The 18,488-nt window shown below is 48.4% G+C and overlaps 9 protein-coding genes across 9 annotated transcripts; 4 read left to right on the forward strand and 5 right to left on the reverse strand.

Moving 5' to 3' along the window:
- Positions 1-80: 80 nt before the first annotated feature.
- N7511_006493 (uncharacterized protein) lies at positions 81-1,982 on the forward strand (the record flags this gene model as incomplete). The annotated part of the gene is made up of 1 exon (XM_057128870.1): positions 81-1,982. One exon carries the CDS (start codon positions 81-83, stop codon positions 1,980-1,982), a length of 1,902 nt encoding a protein of 633 aa, XP_056983426.1.
- A 231-nt stretch (positions 1,983-2,213) lies between these two features.
- Positions 2,214-3,026, reverse strand: N7511_006494 (VOC family protein; the record flags this gene model as incomplete). The annotated part of the gene is made up of 1 exon (XM_057128871.1): positions 2,214-3,026. One exon carries the CDS (start codon positions 3,024-3,026, stop codon positions 2,214-2,216), a length of 813 nt encoding a protein of 270 aa, XP_056983427.1.
- A 229-nt stretch (positions 3,027-3,255) lies between these two features.
- N7511_006495 (uncharacterized protein) lies at positions 3,256-4,680 on the reverse strand (the record flags this gene model as incomplete). Its single annotated transcript, XM_057128872.1, has 1 exon — positions 3,256-4,680. The coding sequence occupies one exon, from the start codon at positions 4,678-4,680 to the stop codon at positions 3,256-3,258; it is 1,425 nt and encodes a 474-aa protein (XP_056983428.1).
- An 815-nt stretch (positions 4,681-5,495) lies between these two features.
- Positions 5,496-6,844, forward strand: N7511_006496 (pepsin-like aspartic protease; the record flags this gene model as incomplete). Its single annotated transcript, XM_057128873.1, has 5 exons — positions 5,496-5,645; positions 5,694-5,879; positions 5,938-6,341; positions 6,398-6,711; positions 6,771-6,844. The coding sequence occupies 5 exons, from the start codon at positions 5,496-5,498 to the stop codon at positions 6,842-6,844; spliced, it is 1,128 nt and encodes a 375-aa protein (XP_056983429.1).
- A 172-nt stretch (positions 6,845-7,016) lies between these two features.
- On the reverse strand, positions 7,017-8,697 carry N7511_006497 (uncharacterized protein; the record flags this gene model as incomplete). The annotated part of the gene is made up of 4 exons (XM_057128874.1): positions 7,017-7,394; positions 7,451-8,213; positions 8,289-8,494; positions 8,557-8,697. 4 exons carry the CDS (start codon positions 8,695-8,697, stop codon positions 7,017-7,019), a joined length of 1,488 nt encoding a protein of 495 aa, XP_056983430.1.
- Positions 8,698-9,024: 327 nt separating this feature from the next.
- N7511_006498 (metal-dependent hydrolase family protein) lies at positions 9,025-10,368 on the forward strand (the record flags this gene model as incomplete). The annotated part of the gene is made up of 1 exon (XM_057128875.1): positions 9,025-10,368. One exon carries the CDS (start codon positions 9,025-9,027, stop codon positions 10,366-10,368), a length of 1,344 nt encoding a protein of 447 aa, XP_056983431.1.
- Positions 10,369-10,455: 87 nt separating this feature from the next.
- On the reverse strand, positions 10,456-12,919 carry N7511_006499 (fungal specific transcription factor domain-containing protein; the record flags this gene model as incomplete). Its single annotated transcript, XM_057128876.1, has 5 exons — positions 10,456-11,434; positions 11,486-11,656; positions 11,712-12,295; positions 12,355-12,640; positions 12,849-12,919. 5 exons carry the CDS (start codon positions 12,917-12,919, stop codon positions 10,456-10,458), a joined length of 2,091 nt encoding a protein of 696 aa, XP_056983432.1.
- A 603-nt stretch (positions 12,920-13,522) lies between these two features.
- Positions 13,523-15,379, forward strand: N7511_006500 (uncharacterized protein; the record flags this gene model as incomplete). Its single annotated transcript, XM_057128877.1, has 1 exon — positions 13,523-15,379. The coding sequence occupies one exon, from the start codon at positions 13,523-13,525 to the stop codon at positions 15,377-15,379; it is 1,857 nt and encodes a 618-aa protein (XP_056983433.1).
- A 137-nt stretch (positions 15,380-15,516) lies between these two features.
- Positions 15,517-17,006, reverse strand: N7511_006501 (uncharacterized protein; the record flags this gene model as incomplete). Its single annotated transcript, XM_057128878.1, has 2 exons — positions 15,517-15,884; positions 15,944-17,006. The coding sequence occupies 2 exons, from the start codon at positions 17,004-17,006 to the stop codon at positions 15,517-15,519; spliced, it is 1,431 nt and encodes a 476-aa protein (XP_056983434.1).
- Positions 17,007-18,488: the final 1,482 nt, after the last annotated feature.

The raw sequence follows: 18,488 nt of genomic DNA on the forward strand, positions 1-18,488 counted from the left end.
GGCTATAGTATCTTTATCAGATCGGCGCATTTCACTAAACAAACGGTAGCTCTGCTGTATTTCTCAAAAGAAACACAGCCATGAGGCTCCTGACACCCTTTTCGTTACTATCTCTCGCTGTCCCTTCGCTGGGCATACCCGCAGCCAGTCACACTTCACGCAATGAAGTGACTCAACCTGAACATCCGCCGATCAAAATCAGACCCCAACGAACGCTATCCCGAGATCTTGTGAACTTGGATGGCCTCTGGAAATTCGCCCTCGCCTCCGGCCCCAATGATACGGCCCAGCCGTGGACTGCACCCTTGCCTAAAGGTCTCGAGTGCCCTGTCCCGGCCTCTTATAACGATATCTTCGTCAATCGGGAGATCCATGACCATGTGGGATGGGTGTACTATCAACGTGAGGTCATTGTACCCAAAGGCTGGTCTCAGGAACGATATCTCGTTCGAGCCGAGTCTGCCACGCACCATGGTCGTGTGTATGTGAATGACCACCTTGTTGCTGAACATGTTGGTGGCTATACACCTTTCGAAGCTGATATCACTGAGCTCGTGGCGGCTGGAGAGAAATTCCGCTTGACAATTGGTGTCAACAACGAGCTCACTCGTGAAACAATTCCGCCGGGAGAAATCACAGTTGGAGAGGGAACTGGCCGGAGGATTCAGACATATCACCATGACTTTTACAACTACGCTGGTTTGGCCCGGTCGATTTGGCTTTATTCGGTGCCCCAGGAACATATCCAGGATATCACTGTGGTAACGGATGTTGATGGTGATAATGGTCTGATCAACTACAAGGTTGAGTTGGCGAATCAGACTACGGGCCAAGTTCAGATCTCCGTCATGGATGAGGATGGGGCCCTTGTTGCGAATTCCTCCGGAGCTCAGGGAACTGTCACGATTCCGTCAGTCAAGCTTTGGCAACCCGGTGCCGCGTATCTCTACCAATTCAAGGTCGACATCGTGGGGTCTGACAATAATATAATCGACACCTACGATTTGGCCACTGGAATCCGCACCATCAAAGTCGAAGGGTCGAAATTCTTGATTAATGGCAAACCTTTCTATTTCAGAGGATTTGGCAGACATGAAGACTCTTCAATCCGTGGAAAAGGACACGATCAAGCATACATGGTTCACGACTTCCAACTCATGAACTGGATTGGAGCAAACTCTTTCCGGACCTCACACTACCCTTACGCGGAAGAGGTGATGGACTTTGCAGATAGAAATGGGATTGTTGTGATTGACGAAACACCTGCTGTGGGACTGAACCTCGGCTTACTGGGTTCATCTGGCGATAGCACCACCTTCTCGCCGAAAGGAATCAACAATAAAACCCGAGAGTCACACAAGCAGGCAATTCGTGAGCTCATTGCCCGCGACAAGAATCATCCTAGTGTTGTCATGTGGTCCATCGCCAATGAGCCTGCCTCTTCAGAGGATGGAGCCCGCGAATACTTCAAGCCGCTGGCCAATTTGACTCGTCAGCTTGATCCTACTCGGCCTATCACCTTTGCTAATGTCGGTGGTGCAACTTTTGAACTAGATCAGATTGCAGATCTGTTCGATGTTACCTGCATCAACCGCTATTTCGGGTGGTACTCTGAGACAGGAGACCTCGCGGAAGCTGAGGTCGCTCTTGAGAAAGAGCTTCGTGGGTGGCAAGAGAAGTTTGATAGGCCAATCATCATGACTGAATATGGAGCTGATACCCTTGCCGGTCTTCACTCTGTTCTTGCACTGCCTTGGAGTGAAGAGTTCCAGGTTCAAATGTTGGACATGTACCATCGGGTTTTCGATCGTATTGAGGGGATGGCAGGCGAGCATGTTTGGAATTTTGCGGATTTCCAGACTAGTTTGGGTATCTTCCGAGTCGATGGTAACAAGAAGGGTGTTTTCACTCGTGATCGCAAGCCAAAGGCAGTAGCTCATGATTTGAGGACCAGATGGACTAATATGGACAAGAAGGAGTGAAACGACGTCGCTAGGTATTTTGCAAATACAATTTTACTTATGCCATGAGGCTAAACTTTTATACTGATGCCTTTTAAACCGCAAAATAAGCTTCATATTACTTTAGCCAGTTAGATTTATTTACGGCACTCTATTACGATACTTCGCCACGGCACACAGAATACCACCAGTCCAGCAGTAGATTTGATCATCGAGTTTGAGAAACTGTTTTTTCTGATTTTCAAAGCAACCCTATTCAATTTCCACAATAAGTCCAGGTAGGAGCTCGACTGAGCCACGATTGAGACCCTTAAACGCCATTTTGATGGTCACCTCAGGAATTGGTGAGCCTTTCAACAAAGAGATTGTCTGTCTTCCAGCGTTTGATCCAGCAGGAACCTCGTATCCCCACTCTGCACCCTCAACAGCTGGTATATTTTCACCATATATCGCTGCATACGTCTTCACAAGACTCGACAGGACTTGTTCAGGAACCAGTATTGACAGCGACGAGATCCCGTTCACACCGGATGGGTGCTCAGTCATGGCAGGTTCCACGGCATAGGGAACACGTAGATTCCTAGGAGTTATATCAAAGACCCAAAAGGGTAGCCAGCCTGGCGAGATGACATCTTCACTCGTGCCTCTAGCCGCGCTAAGCGTCCATTCAAGCATCACTCCGTCGGCTCTTTTCCGACCCCAATGCGCTGGCTCTTCGTACATGAAGCCCGTGTCGCCGTTCAGAACTCGCTGTCTGATGGATGCAAAATCTACACCATGTGGAGCTGTGAAGGCCCAATCGATGACGGTGCCTTCTTTGAGGTTTCCCCATCGATGCTTGCTGCGTTGCTTGGCATCGACGTGGTTGAAAAATGCGATGAACTCTATGTATACCCCGTCCTTGAAGAGCACTAGCTTGTTGGATGTGAGTCCATCGGCGTGGTTGCCGCCAGGGGCAACGATTAATATGTTTTTGAGCTGGTCGGGTAAGCTCGAGAGTGTATCGTGTGACACGAGGATGACAATATGATCAAGAGTGGGCGACAAGTTGAGTTGGTCAGGCATCTTGGAGGGAGTACTCAGTTGCAAAGAAACAGATTGTTTGGACGATTCTATACCAAAAACACCGCAGACAAGCATAAGAAGGTAAAGAGTGTCGTGCTATTTTCCCCGCTCGGGATTTGGTCCGAGATCCTCCGTATACTTCTCTACTAAATGTCTTTGCGATTGCCTGTTCAATGCAATAGTATTCAATGATATTTGATCTGACTCTATCATGAACGAAGACTCGAATTCACCAGGTGACAATTTCCTCAACGAGCTCACTACCTCCGCCCTGCTTATGATATCTTATCCTCATTTCCCGTCCTTGGCTATACTGCGGAGAAAGCGATCTAACTCGAGCATCATAATCTATATCAATAGGAGTATAATCAGCACCAGGCTCTATGCCAGCTGCATTTTCCTCGATTTGCACCACTCGTTTCGCAACGCGCCCTGCAAGCTCGGCATCCCACAATCCCTCTCTTCGTTGACAAGAAAGCATTAAATCGATAGCGCGATGTCGAACATATGATTCGCGGCAGCGTGTTGCGCAGAGATACAATGGTGTCACAATCCCAAGCGACAAAGAGAACGTAGATGGCAAGACTCTCGAAGGCTTCGGTAGAAGAGGTGGGAAAACAGAAAGGGAGGAAGTGGAGGAATCGCTCGGCATTGATGTTCCATTTCCAGTGAATGATTTGAGATTTAACTTATCGGGAGTCGTTGGTAGGCCAAGTAGATCAGACAAAAGTGAATTGATCTGAGAGAAATGATCGGTATGATTATCCCATGAGGCTTCAGAAGGAGGCCAACCCAACTTGAGGAAAAGGGACATGATCAATCTCCAGACTTGCAGTATTGTGATCATGTTTGCTTCCTCGGGAGGCTTTGTTCCGACGGTCTTAATCCATGTATCAAAGGTGCGAATCCATGCTTCCAATTCCACCCGCACAAGCAGATATTCCCTCTGGATTTCATGGGCCTGGGCAAGAAACTCAAATGCCCGTTCCTCGGTTGAATCTTCCAGCATCTCACATACATATTGAAAGCGAAGAAATCGGTTGTAGAGAAATTCAAAGTGTGCTCGCATCTCATCCGTGGAAGATGGAAGGTGATAAGTATTGGAGACAGACGGCTTGGGCGGGGAAAGAACTTCTGGACGCAAGTCTGAAGACAAAGGTGTTTGGCCTTCTATCTCCAGCATTTGGTTCTCCAATATCGCAAACAGCAGAGTGACTGATTCTTGAGGTATGTATCTTGGGGCAATGTGCGTTGTTGCTAGGCTCTGATGTTGTTTAATGATCTTGAGACCGGATATCGCATGTTGGATGGCTAACCGGTAATTGCCTTGAAGACATTCAAAGCAGAAAAATAATATGCAAGCAACCAGGAACGTGTCATTCGTCTGGGGTGTGGTTTGGGGGTTCATGGCAATCAACTGGCGAATAGCTTTATTATAGTGCAGTAAGGTGAAGCTTGTGTCTCCACGACTACTTGCTGTTCCTTTGTCATGGAAGACAAAGGAATTGTGAAGCGCGCCAATTGCTACTGCAATAGTCCGGATTATTGGTTCGTGGTACGCTGCCTGTAGGATGTATGACCCGATACCCTTTCCGAAGCAGAGTGAAGTGTGGAGTTGAAAGAATTCCAACGAGCGGTATTCGGCTTCATGCATGAGCTCTGGCGACTGAGGGACCTTCCACAAGCGAGTGGGTTGGAGAATTCCCGGTATATGATGTATGACTTGAAGGTCGGTCGAACTAGGCTTTTGTGAATCGGTCACGTATTCGCATTTCCGACCCGTAGATTTGCATTTGTGGCAGACGGGAGTTTGTTCATCGCATTTAACTCTTCGAATCCTAGAATCACTCATCTTAGTAACGATAATGAAGCCACGAAGTCTGTTCAAATATTCACTAATGCCCAATGCAGAACATACTTGCACGTAGTGCAGCCATCCCGGGATCTTCCCCGGGAGACCCGACGATTGGAGCCAGCCATGCCAAAGTGGAAATAACTTTTGGAGGCTTAAAAAGATTCCACTATGGAACATTGAGGACTGGAGCCGCAAGGAGAGAAAAGGGAAACACAGCCCCGATGGTTGATGCTCTGCTTACTGGCGCTAATCCGTGTTCGCTTAGCGCATACGAGCGAGAAGCGATGACTGGCGTTTCTGTTCGGCAAAAAAGAAAACAAACGAAGCTTGATATAGCTCTAACCTTGACGGCACCTTTAAATCTTTTGTGCCGATCATGCCCTTGCAGAAATTGGCAGTGTCCGAATTGGGCTTGTTATACGAACGAACCAATGACTCGATCAGGTTTGGACTTCAGCCTTGGGAATGGGGGCCAAAATGTGAAGACATTGAGGCTAAACGAAGGATATGATGAGGCTTGGATTCTTGGCAGTATACACTGCTCCTGTATAAAGGTATGGTAGTCGCTCACTCTTTTCACGATCCTCATCAAACAACATAATTCGTCTTTCAATATGCTGGCAAAGTCGCTACTTCTTGCCCTGAGTCCGAGCCTACTTGCTTTGGCTTCGCCATTGCAAATTCCTTCTCATATTGATTTGGTGCCTCGTACAGAGTCGGGCTTCAAACCCAAGCATGGCATCGAAACGGTCTATGGGTCCAATGTAAGCTCCTAGTCAGATATTGAGAATCCCAGTGCTCACGCCAAGCAGAACTTCTGGTTCGGGTCTTTCGATGTCGGAAGAACGAAGAATTTAACATTATTGATTGATACTGGCTCGGCTGATGTGATCCTCAACTCTGGATTATACAAGAAAGGGCCCCATGCTGTTGATACCAATCAAACATTTGAGAACCACTACGGCTCAACTAACAGTGATGGATCTGGAACGGGGGTAGTAAGTATTGATTCCATTCAACCTAAGAAATCTCACTCATGATATTCCATTTCTCAAGGTGACTGGCCGGCTTTACAACGACACAGTCAAGTTTGGCTCGCTGAGCGCGCGCCAGACAATTGGAGTGGCTGATCCACAAGCAGACGGATCCAACCTGATCCCAGCTGATGGAATTATTGGATTTGCAGGCGAAGAGGTTTCCGCCTTTCACGGGGCTACTCCGTTCTTCCAGTCCCTTTGTAACCAACGCAAAGTGCCTGAGTGTCGTTTCGGTATCACATTAGGCTGCAATCGAGGTACCCAGGTGCTAGGTAGACTTGACAAGTCCCTTTTCCAAGGGGAGCTCACTACTACTTCCATTGTTCAGGAATGGGTCATATTTGCCGATCTTGCATTCAATGGAAAGCCGTTCAAGAAAGATGTACTGGTTGAGCTGGACACCGGAACAGGTACTATTATTGCGTGAGTGTCCTCTTGTACTCGTTTGACAAAAAATATTGGAGCTCACATCTTGCTAGTCCCCCTGGTGAAGTGGTTTCCGTATTCGAAGAACTGAAGATACAGTACTTCATCCACAAGTCGGGAGATGTCACCACTGTCAATGGATATTTCCCTTGCGACCAGCCCCCGAATTTCGGAATTAGCATTCCATCTTTGTCCAATGCTACTGCTGCAGCAAAGGCGGACTCGAAGCTAGTCAGCCACAAGAGTTCTATTTTCAATATCGCACGGGACCAATGGGTCGCTGAAGACAATGGGAATAATAACTGCACAGCTATTATCTCCGGCACAAGTGAGATCACTTACCCTGGACTGTGGGTAATTGGACAACGTGAGTATTTGATCGAAACACCTCCTGCGAGAGGACCGATAGCTAATGCGCGGATTTAGCATTTTTCCACGGCCATTACATTGACCATAATGTTGCCGATAGCACTGTGGGTTTCGCGACTGCGCGGATTTGACCAGAATGGCGGGCAACCTCTTACCGACTCTTGGTGGCCTATTATGCGAAGTATAGCATGTTTGACCGGACTCTCTATACTATCGTGACTTTTGAAATATAGTGATGTATAAATAGTTCTAGAACACATATAATTACAAAAATCGCATTCTTGAACTGCCATTTCCCGTTACTTACCACACATAGCGGAACTCTCGATCCTGCTTATCCGTGAGATCAGTCCGAGGAAGACCATTCTCATCTAATGCAACATGCTGGTCAACACTCAGCGAGCGCGAGTTCGCCGCTTGCTGGTCACGCTTTTGATTATCCCAAACGCATAGGAAGCGGAAAATAATGACTACGCAAAATAGAAGACACCATGTCACAATTGATGTAATGACACCAGAAGTATAACGGGGGCTGTGCGTCCACAGCTGTGGCGAGGCAATACAGCCTGCGCAATAACCGATGAAAAACATGCCGTTGACAATGGCGCGTTTTGTGTTTCCTTTGAAATTTGAAGCTGCCAGTGAAAGAAGAATCGTCATCGACGCGGTAATGCAAGATGCCTACAGAGGTTAGTAACAGCTCCGTTCGAGAAAACCAAAGCACAAAAATAACATACCAGCCACGAAGCGACAATCAGACCCCATTGCGCGGCAACATCCAACTTCATGAGGAAAATGGTTCCAATCAGAGGCGGAATAATCAGAACGAGGACTACAAGTGACCGCTGATGCGGGAAAATGTATACGAGGCCTGCGCCGATCCACAACAAAGCAATCTGCACAGCTCCCGACGGGGCCGTGTACAGCATGGTCTCAAGCTTGCTATAACCGATAGACTTGATCACCAGTGATGCAAAAGTCAAGACAGGCGATTGCATACAGACCAAAACTCCAAACCAAAAGACGACCCACGCCTTGGGGTCCATGAGCGTCTCTTTGAGTTGCAGCATGGAGAAGGAGGTTTTGTCACCACCCTCCCGATCTTCTGCCATACGCAGAGAAAGAACCTCTCTCTCGCGATCGTTAAGGAACCATGCGTCTTTGGGTCCGTTGGGCATAAGTATGAAGAATCCAATACCCGCAAGAACGGTAATCCCGCCGCATATGATGAATAGAACACGCCAGGGCGCGATAGAAAGTGAGGTGTTCTTGCCAATGCCGTACATGAGGAAGCAGCCAATTACTTGGGCTAGGCCATTCATTGAAATCCATAATGCTGTCCGGACGTTGTGTTCTTTTTTCCGATACCAAATACTTGTGATTGTGACGAAGGCAGGCGATACGGCACCTTCGCTGAAACCAAGGAGGAATCGAACGGCGGCGAATCCTGCAAAATTGGTCGGAGCCGCGAGACACATACAGATGATGCCCCAGACAATTCTGGATATAGATGTTAGAACTTTGAACAAGGGTCATGGGGACAAACAGGATGGATAGCTCCTTTGATAAACCTACACAGTGGCACCGACAAATTTGGTCAATGGAAGTCGACTCATCAAGTAGATGAACGGATACTCAGAAACCAGTTGACCAACGTAGAAGATCGAGCTAGACCAGGAGTACTGCGAGCTCGTCATGTTGAGATCGTCGATGAGGCCGAACACGCCGGCATAGCTGAGGCTCTGCTTGTCGAGGTATTGTAGGAAAAAGACGAAACACATCTAAGTGTATGAATTGTTAGCCAGCTGTGAGTCATGGCTGCGTTGTGGTGTATATTACTTACAAAAGGAAGGATGACCATGTCAATCTTTCGCAGGACCGCCTTCTCTTCCTCCAGCGTATAGCCACCGCTCAGCTCGAGAATCTCGCCATCCGTCCGATCAGCATTATCGCTGCTACCAGCGCGCTCTTTTGACATTTCCATCAAGAAGGATGGCGGTCGTTAATTGTAATCACTGGTAGAGGGTGCTTAAACCTTCTGCGTCAGCGAAGCAAGGGATGCTTCACACCTCTCGATTATAGACAAGGAAGACGTGCATCACGTATGGCAACCCCGGACTCCCCATATTTAAAGCAACTCGGCTTATCGACGCCGGAAGATCTGCCTTTGATGCGGAGATAAACAGGCGTCGGCCCGATGGCGTCGGGTATCTGCCCATGGCCATTTTGCCGCATCCCACTTTATCTTTACTTAAGACTCATATCGTGTCTGGATATCGAATCACAAGAACTATCTTTCAATCTCTCTACAATGTCTCAAGCCAACCTCCCCGGGTCCGACATCAAGCCATGGACCCGCCCCGCACCAAAGGGATACAAGTTCACCAATGCCAACATCGTGGACGTCCACTCCGCCACAATCAAAGAGAACTCAACATTAGTAACAGTCGAAGGCAAAATAGCCTTTGTCGGCTCCAATCCACCCGAGTCTATACTATCAGCCGACCTCCAAACAGTGGACTGCCAAGGTAAATATCTCTGTCCGGGGCTCTTCGACGCGCACGTCCACCTATGCGCAGTGCCCGGCTTCACAGATCTATCCAAAGCATTCGGAAACCCAAATGATGTCCATCTTCTCCGGCAGCCGTACACCGCATCGCAGATGCTGCACCGCGGCTTCACCAGCATCCGCGATTGTGGCGGTGCCCAACTCGCCCTGAAAGAAGCTATCGAGGACGGCGTCTTCCCCGGACCCCGCCTCTTCCTATCTGGCCATGCCTTGTCCCAGTTTGGAGGCCATGGCGATCTGCGTGGATCGCATGAAGCTACCGGCTGCTGCGGCGGTACTCATAGCAACAACCATCTGGGTCGGATGTGCAACGGCGTGCCGGAATGCATGTCTGCTGTCCGTGAAGAGATCCGTTGCGGCGCGGATTTCATCAAGATCATGGGCTCCGGTGGCGTGGCGTCTCCCACGGATAAGCTGGAGCATCTCCAGTTTACCGCGGCTGAGATCCAGGCTATGGTGGAGTGCGCTGATAATGCGGGAACTTTCGTCACGGCTCATGCGTACACGGTCAAGGCTATTCGGCACTGTATTGATAATGGTGTTCGGGGAATCGAGCATGGCAACTTTGTTGACCCGCCTACTGCGAAGATCATGGCGGAGAAGGGCATCTATTTGACGCCTACGCTTATTGCGTATGCTCAGATGGCTTCGGAGAAGTGGAAACATTATCTTCCTATTGAATCTCAAGCGAAGAATCAGATCGTGCTGAAATCTGGGCTTGATGCTTTGCGTGTCGCTTCGGAGGCAGGTGTAACCATGTGCTATGGGTCTGATTTGCTGGGACCGTTGGGCTCTGCTCAGACTCATGAGTTTGCTTTGCGGTCGCAGGTTCTGACTCCTATTGAGATCTTGCGCAGTGCTACTATCAACCCGGCGAAGATGATGGGGTGGGAGGATGCTATTGGCCAGATCAAGGAGGGCTTCCATGCTGATATTGTGGTTTTAAATAAGAATCCCTTAGAGGATGTTACGGTTTTTGATAGACCTGAGGAACACGTTCTCGGAGTTATGAAGGATGGACGTGTTTACAAGAGCAGGTGGAATGCCCTGCTGGAAGATAGTCAGATTCCTATTCGGGTTCAATGATTTTAACATCAGGCGTTGCATGTTTTCACTTTCGGGCATTTGGATATGCTTTTTATACTTAACTGATGCAGAAAAAGGCTGCATGGCTCATGTCAGGCCGGAGAAATTCAAAAGATCAAGCCCGGTCAGACCCATCAGGAACGCTGGGTCATCATTTTGTAGAGCCGCTAAGAAATCATCATCTGTAGACTGTAGTCCCCACGCTATTGTCGATCCCTGTGGGATATCTTGAGAATCAAGCAAGTGTTCTGGGACAGAATCATTTTCGGCCCTCCAGCCGGGAATATCCAGATCATTTGATTGTTCAATCTGCGACGAAAATGTCTCCGAGTATGGAACATCACGATTTCCCTCGCTGCCTCTTTCTGGATGAAGGGTGTGTTCCTCTGTTTGAGAGCATTCCATTTCGGTAAGCCATGTAGCCCAACGGTTATACGCAGATGTGGTATCTGAGGCTTGCACATCCTGTGTAGCATTTGTAGAAATTAATGATTCTTGATGGATCCTAGCTGCAGCCTCGTTTGTGATAGACTGCACGGCCTCCACGAACTTCACGCCCATTTTAGCTGTGATATTTCCTGTTGCCATCTTGCGCAGACAATCAAGGCCAAATGTCACGCGAGCTTCATACCCTGAGTCGCGTTCCATGATCCCGGCTACTAGTGTGACGATAGTTGCAATGCTGCATCCTTGGAAATCCGTGAACGAGAAACGGGTGGTATTGCCGGTACTTGCGAGATGTTCGAATAGGACAAGTAGCTTTCTGGCTGCCTTTGCGCAGGATCGAGATTGTTTTATAATGAAGTCACTTTGTTCGGGTGGTTTTGACCAGGGCTGTAAGTGACTACGAAGACCTGTTCTGGCAACGGTCACGAGTGCCACTTTACCCATTGTGATCCATGCATAGTGATAGTTGAGATAAAGGTGGAAGATCGTGCGGAATCTTGAGTCTTTCGGGTGCATAGCATCCATCTTGAAGTCCGATGGTAGTGATTTCTTCCACTCTCTAAGATCCGATTCCCAACGTTCAGCGCGTGACTGTTCTGCTGCTTCGTCTGGCAGGCTTCTACAAACCAGTGTTAGCAGAGGTAGAATTTAATTGAATGATGCAGCATACCTAGGCTCGGCTATTTGATCCAATATTTTCATCAAACGAGTGTACGCCATTTGAAATTGAATATTGTCATATTTTTGTAAGCGATCGAGTGCCGGCAAAGGTGACGGGTGAGGGGCTTTAATGATCTCGACATTGACAGAACGAGGCTTGTTGAGTTTGACAGTGGTGCACCTAATGGTGATTAGCTAGGTGTTCAATCTAGCCTAGTAAACAGTGTGCTCCTAACCTTTCAAGAGAATATATCGACCACCATAGCCGACGGCGGACCTCTCTCTCCCGTGTGGTGATAGTTTGACCGTCTGCGTCGATATGAAGATCAAATGCTAGCGCTTTGCGTAGTGCCAGCCCCATGTAGATGTATGATGAGCCAATCGCGCTCGCCGGCATTAAATATACACCCAGCAGGAAGGGCGCTTGGATAGATCGGAGACATGGGCGGTCAATTGTGTCTGGAATGAGAGCCTTTGCATGGTTATAGAAGAATCGACCCATATTATCAGGGTCACGATGGAGACTGATAACCGATTCGTCTGGTCTCTCGAGGGGTGCCCACTGACTTCCAAGGGCGAATGCTGCCATTGCAAGGCAGACAAATGTTATGTCGGACCTGAGAGGTGAGTTGGAGTCTTGATAAAATTGGGCAATCTCGCCCAACATTTGATCTTGGTCGAAATAAAAGAAAGTATCTGTCGCATGCTTCAGGACGACAACCAATAGAAAGTCGGCTATCGGGCGTGGCGGAAAGGCGTCTATCGCTGTACGCAACCGTGCCAGTTCAGACGGATGAAGTGGTTTGGGGCCAGTTATATGCTTCCTAGAGTCAGCATATCTACACTCATGAAGTGGTCGAGAATGGACAATTCACTTACAGCATGCATTGCGATCATGTCCTTTTCTTCTGGGATTGCATGTCCATCTAACGAGAAGGCCTCTCGAAGACGAGATAAGATGTTTGGCCATGGAGCTCTCTTAGATTGGCATGCTATAACTTGGTCGGCGAGTCTCTGAGACAGGACCGAGGATGGTGAGAGTAGATCGTGGGGATTCATGGAATCGCCAGAGCGAAGTATCTCATTTGGCGAGGCAGATACGCCATGTTGAATTGACTCATCGGCTGCAGATAGAAACTGCCCATCAAGTGGAACAGATCTCTCCCTGTGCAATAGTTCAACGGATGTACTCCTTCTCTCCCTGCTTCCTTCAATCGTACCTTTCAAACTTGCAAGTCAAATCGCGTGAAGAGCATCGCTGACACGTTCCAGGGGTTGACTCCACACATTTACTTTTTCGGGCCTTGCAGCGATCGCATCTGGGGTAGCAAAGTTAGTGGATACCTAAATTGCCGATGCTTGAAGCTGCATACGCTCGCGGGGCCCTTTTCCGATTCTCGTCGGCAACTCGTCTTTTTCGTCGACGGGTAGCTGCCGAGTTCATTCTGAGGGAGATTGACAGGGGTATTGACAGGGATGTTGACAGGGAGAAAAGCTAAATGTGTCTTCAATTGGATATAACGACCTTCCAAGCAACTGAGATGAGCCTTGGAGAAGCAAGACACTTTGCCGACGTCGGCAAGTTGGCTCCTTATCTCCCCCACACAGTGTGGCAGTCAGTGTGCCATGACACCAACGACAACTACAGCCGGACTCTGGGGTAAAATCACACTAAAGATACTATATCTATGTTTCCTCGGTTGATCTCGATCTCGGATAATTAATCTGGGGCTTGCATGAGCTGATCTGCAGCAGTTGGCTCATTGCCTGGCATGTGCCAAAAAAGGGACCTCCATACGAATACGGGTACGCGTATAGCTGTCGACCTGCAGCTTTTTCTATTTACGAACCCTCTCAGGCAACCTTGGGAACTGGAAACGATGTCGTACTCGTCTTCATTGCCTACATTGGTGATGCATTGGCCACTCGATCATCATGAGCAATTCCCCGGAAACCCGGGGATCTGGCTATAAAATACGCTCATCCCCCTAGTCATTATTGCTGACAAGTGGACTCGATCGACATTGTTTGCACACTGTTCGTCAAGATGCGTTGGACCCTCTCTGCTATCACAGGTGCAGCGGCCCTGACTGTGGCGGGAAATATACCACCATCTCCTCAGCCAGAGCTCATAGAAGTTATTGAGCTTCCTTTACCACCTGTGGCTCCAAGTAATGCCACGGGTGCTTGTACAGCCTCCGTCAACCCCCGCCGCACTGGTTGTATTGGCAAAGTCTCAGACACATTTCAAGCGGGGGATTTTACACCCGATGGAAACCATGTCGCTATCACGGTGGAATTTATTGGTGCCCCCGATTATCCTGATAAATCCAGCATTTACACCGGCGAGCAACTTATTCTTGTCAAAACAGATGGTACTAATTTCACCAACGGGGATCCCTGGAAATGTCTAAGTTGCGGCGTGCCTTCAAAGAATGCACGATCTGTTGATGCCTCCAAGGATTATCCTCACATCGCCCGCAATGCTCGCCAAGCACTCTGGGGTCACAATATCCTGGATTGTGGTGGTGTACCACTGGTCAGCGACCTATGTTCACCGAACAAAATACACATTTACCCGATTTACTGGCCCACATCTGTCAATGGCTCCAGTCAACCGCGAGAAATGCGAATGCACCCCGATGACACTCATATGGGCTGGAGCGCCTTTACTTCCAATGGCCAACACTCCTATTATGGACGATTGCAGTTCAACCCACATCCTATCAGTGGAACCATTCGCGTTCCTCGATACGATTTAGTGGATGTCAACCTGCTGGTTCAGCCGAATGGAAAGCTACCTATCACAGTAGAGGGCTCAGAGTTGAAAATCAATGACAAATCCATCACCGTAGGCGAACTACGAGGATTTAGCGGCTCTGGAGATGAACTCCTGTATATTGGAGCCACACTCGAAGCGAACAACATTGATATCATGTCTGTCCACATTACAACTGGCGTGGTCCGCCGTCTTACTAGTCACCCCGAATACGCAGACCCGGTCTCATTCTCATACGATGATCAGTGGTTCGTGACGATGGACACTCGAGGCTCAGATCGTCAAATGTGGATGTCGGGAATGCGCCACGTCCCTCCCTTGATTGATATCGTCGCCACAACTGCAGCTGCATCAACGCGCAACAATGGTCTCCGTCGCTTCTTCCAACCTATCTTGATTGATCGCCACGGGGATCGTGGCGACTATTTCGGTCAGCACGTTAACTACAATGGCGACGGTGACGATGGCAGCGTCAATGATCCCAATTGGAATGGCAGGGCAGACCCCGCCTTTTCCCCTGATGGCACTCGTATTGTGTATTGGCAGACTCTGGTTGTCTCTCCTGCATGTGGAGGCCAGAATCCCCTCCCTTGCCCTGTATCCACGGCCCAAGGGGGCCGAACTTACCGGGTAATGCTGGCGCGTCTCTCGAATAGAAAACCCACCGATGAGGCTACTGTCTTTGCTGCCCCCGATCAGATCCCGTGGGCCACTCCATTTCCCCTTGGCGCAAGTGTGCCCACGCTGAGGACTCTGCCCGCAGGCAATTTTATGCTCAATGGCCAGTCGAGTGGCTTTGCCAATGTGACTTTGGTGAAAGATCCAAAGCTCGGCAGTTTCAAAACTGTCTCTGTGCAGTACAAGAATTACTCAGATGATGGAATCCATTTCATCAATGGGCATGAGACGGTGACTGTAACATTGGACTTGTCGGACCCCTGGCTTAATAATTTGGAATGGTACTCTGATCTCGTACAAGCTGGAGCGCAGAGGGCAACCAAAAAGACTGGTCCTGGTGGATTCCATTTATCTATCAACGCCATGGAAAACATTTTCGAGGCAAATGGTACGTTGACAACCACAGTTGATGGTGTATCATATCATCAACCCCTTAATGGGGCTTGAGACTTCCTATAGCTTGATAATGGGCCTTATAAAGATGAGATGTCAAGTCAAGATCAATTGACACCTCCATGAACAAAGTTCCAACGTAAAATTTCCTTTCGCTCCAAATTATCCCAAACATATCCCAACTAAACAATCTAACTATCCCAAATAGCCCCAAAAGCAGGTACACCCTTTCTCTCCATCGCCCCAACAACCAACCGTGTGACAGTCTCATTCGAAATGATAACCAAAGCCTCAGCATCAATTTCCTGCATTGCACGAGAGGCGATCTCAACCAAATCGGGACGACCATTCTCCCGTGTATTCCAAACAACAGCCTCGGGATCAGCTTTATAGACCGAGTCCATGATTCCCTGACCAAATGTCTGCAGAGGATTCGGCGTCGACCATATTAATCTAATTCGACTGGGCGGGATATGTCCAAGTAGTGGCCCAATGCCAGACCCCGTTCCGATCAAGACAACACTTCGGAACAGGGATGCTACTCGCATCACTCCCATGGCTGAAGTGAGTTAGCATCGAATTTTTGTTTAAGGAAAGAAAAAGAAATAGGGCTCGTACTTGGAATACCGCGAACCCAGATTCTAGTCGGAGGCTTGCTGATCTGGCGACTTGTCCAATCACCAGCTCGTGAGACAATCACCGAGCATCCTCTCTTCTTATCTTCGCTGGCGACTATGGGTATTGTTGCAAATGAATGCCATTCGAGGAGTGGGCGCTCGGAAAGTCGGATGAAGCTTCCGCGTTTGGCATTGGTATATTGGAAATGTAATCGCAATGCGTGATCTGATAGGATTTCCGAGTCGACGGGTACCTTTTTCAGTAATGTCCATGAAGTGGCAATGCTAGTTGTGATTATTATGAGAAGCCATAGCTCTGGAGAGCCAACAACGGTCTGTCCCAGTGACTGATGGGCTGGTTTGTTGTCTCTCACGGTGAGCATCACTTGCACCCATACGAGTAGGAGTACGGACCATCCGAAGAATCGATGGACGGCTTCAAATGAGTCGTGGTAGAGTCTGCGTAGTGTGGGATAGGCAGAGATTACCATTCCAATGAGCATCGCTAGTGCGATCCCGGAGAGGATGATGGTTGCTATTGAAGGGATGTGCAAGGAATGGCCGTGTACCCTATTTCGGATACTATAGGCAAATGACCCAGCAAACCAACAAACTGTCGCAGTTGCACACCCGGAGTGAATACCACCTAGGTGATATACTTGAGCCAGTCGACGGCGAATGGGTAATGGCCAGGAAAGGGGGACAGCGCAGCAGATAGTGAAGATCAGATTAATTATAAAGTCCTGTCTTATAACGATGGAGATGGTCAGATTGATCAACGCAATGGTCGTTAGCCATGTTCGATCAATTGGAGCCACAAAGAAGGCAATCAGAACTGCGATGTTTGCAAGCCAGACCAGGGAGAATATTCTGCGATAGACAAACCAAATGCGATATCGTAAATCATGAGAAATACGCTTTCGCAATGGCTGGACTTCGGGAACATTTTGCTTGGTATCCAGCATGGCAAGATCAAACGCTGCTCTTCTTGCTTCGAAAGAGCTGTTTTTCTTTCTGGCCTTTGACGCATCCCCCGTGGCTATATATGCAAATCCCAGGGTCATTGCAGTAGTCCGTCTTCACCCACATGCTTGTAGCACACCCTTGTCCTCGATAATTTAGTCATTGGGCTTCAACTTACCATCTAATACCATGCTTTCCCAAGTTGATGATAAGAAGGTGACATTGCAGCTTGGCGGACAGCAAAGCAAGCCAAGGCGTTCAAGATCGATACCAAAATTGGAAGTATTGCACGGCTTACTGCTCTTGAAGTGAACGCTAAGAACATGAAGGAGGGGGCGATCTTCTAGGATGCTGACCTGGAAATCAATCCGTGGGGCCGGCCCAGGTACTATACAGCTCGCGAGTGAGAAGTCTGTTGCTTTTCATTGGAACGACTTCTATCAGGGCTAATATTCCCAAGATAAGCATAGTAGCTAATGCCTTGAACAAAGCCACTAGATTTATCGCCTAATTGAAAAATTGAAAAGAGATAAGTTGTTATTTAGAGCTTCTAGAATGAATCTCCATTTGTTAGGCTTCTGCGAAGATATTCTGGAAGGAATGCGTGTTCAGGCCCACCGTTCGAAAAAGCAACAGTTTGCTATACGTAAAATCCCTGAGCACTAAATTCCAAAGAAAACACATTGTTGTAATACAACATATTGTCCTCCCGCACAACGATGCATGAATGCATAGCCTTGGCGTGATACTACTTGTGATAGCTAAGCTGATTGGCACGCTGTGAAGATCTACCTCGGCTTACCTCGTTTCGGGATTGACAGTTTTCGGGAGAACTAACCATTCGAGACCCTGGCCATTGACCGAAAAGTGAACTAATTTGAAGGATCTTCGCCGGATCGGCCTCCGTCGGCTTTAGTGCCGGGGTCATCATTATCCTCGACATCAGCGCTTAACTGCTGGATCATTCTGATACGATCATCTCAAAGGATTACGAGCCGTTCGGCGTCCGTCGGTCTTGGTAACGGGCTTCTCTTTCTTGTGATCGGGCCCAGCGCCACTAGCACAAGGCTGAGGACGGGATCCTTCGAAGAACGGCTGGGTGTGGGTACGTGGGTGCTTAATTTTCTCTCTGTCTAGACGTGGGTCTGCATCAATGATACTATAAAAGGTTAGATGAATGGTCATTGTCCTGCGCTACGATTTCCTTATGCGGCTCAGAGTGCAGCTGCATGGACAACTGTACCAACACTGGTGTCAGCATCAACCAGCTTTCCAAGGCTGAGCATTCGGCCCCCTGCATTGCAGATAAGTCGGTTATCAGATAGGTGTACGCTATTTACGCTGCAAGCGTTGTTCTCTTGTTCGTCGTACATCTTTTTCTGTTCTATTTCTGTCACCATGCGATCTTCAAATATACGCCAAGAGGGGGCTGCTAAGAGGGGCTGCTAAGAAGGGGCTGCTAAAAGGGGGCTGTAGAATCTCCTTCGACGACAGTAAAAAGAAATGCAGTTCAAAAAGAATATCATCATGGCTTGGCTATTACTAGATGATCATCAGATGCTCTATATACAAATTCTGCCCAT

This window comes from Penicillium nucicola, assembly GCF_028828085.1.
Source record: "Penicillium nucicola strain IBT 29836 chromosome Unknown utg000006l, whole genome shotgun sequence".
Taxonomy (NCBI): domain Eukaryota; kingdom Fungi; phylum Ascomycota; class Eurotiomycetes; order Eurotiales; family Aspergillaceae; genus Penicillium; species Penicillium nucicola.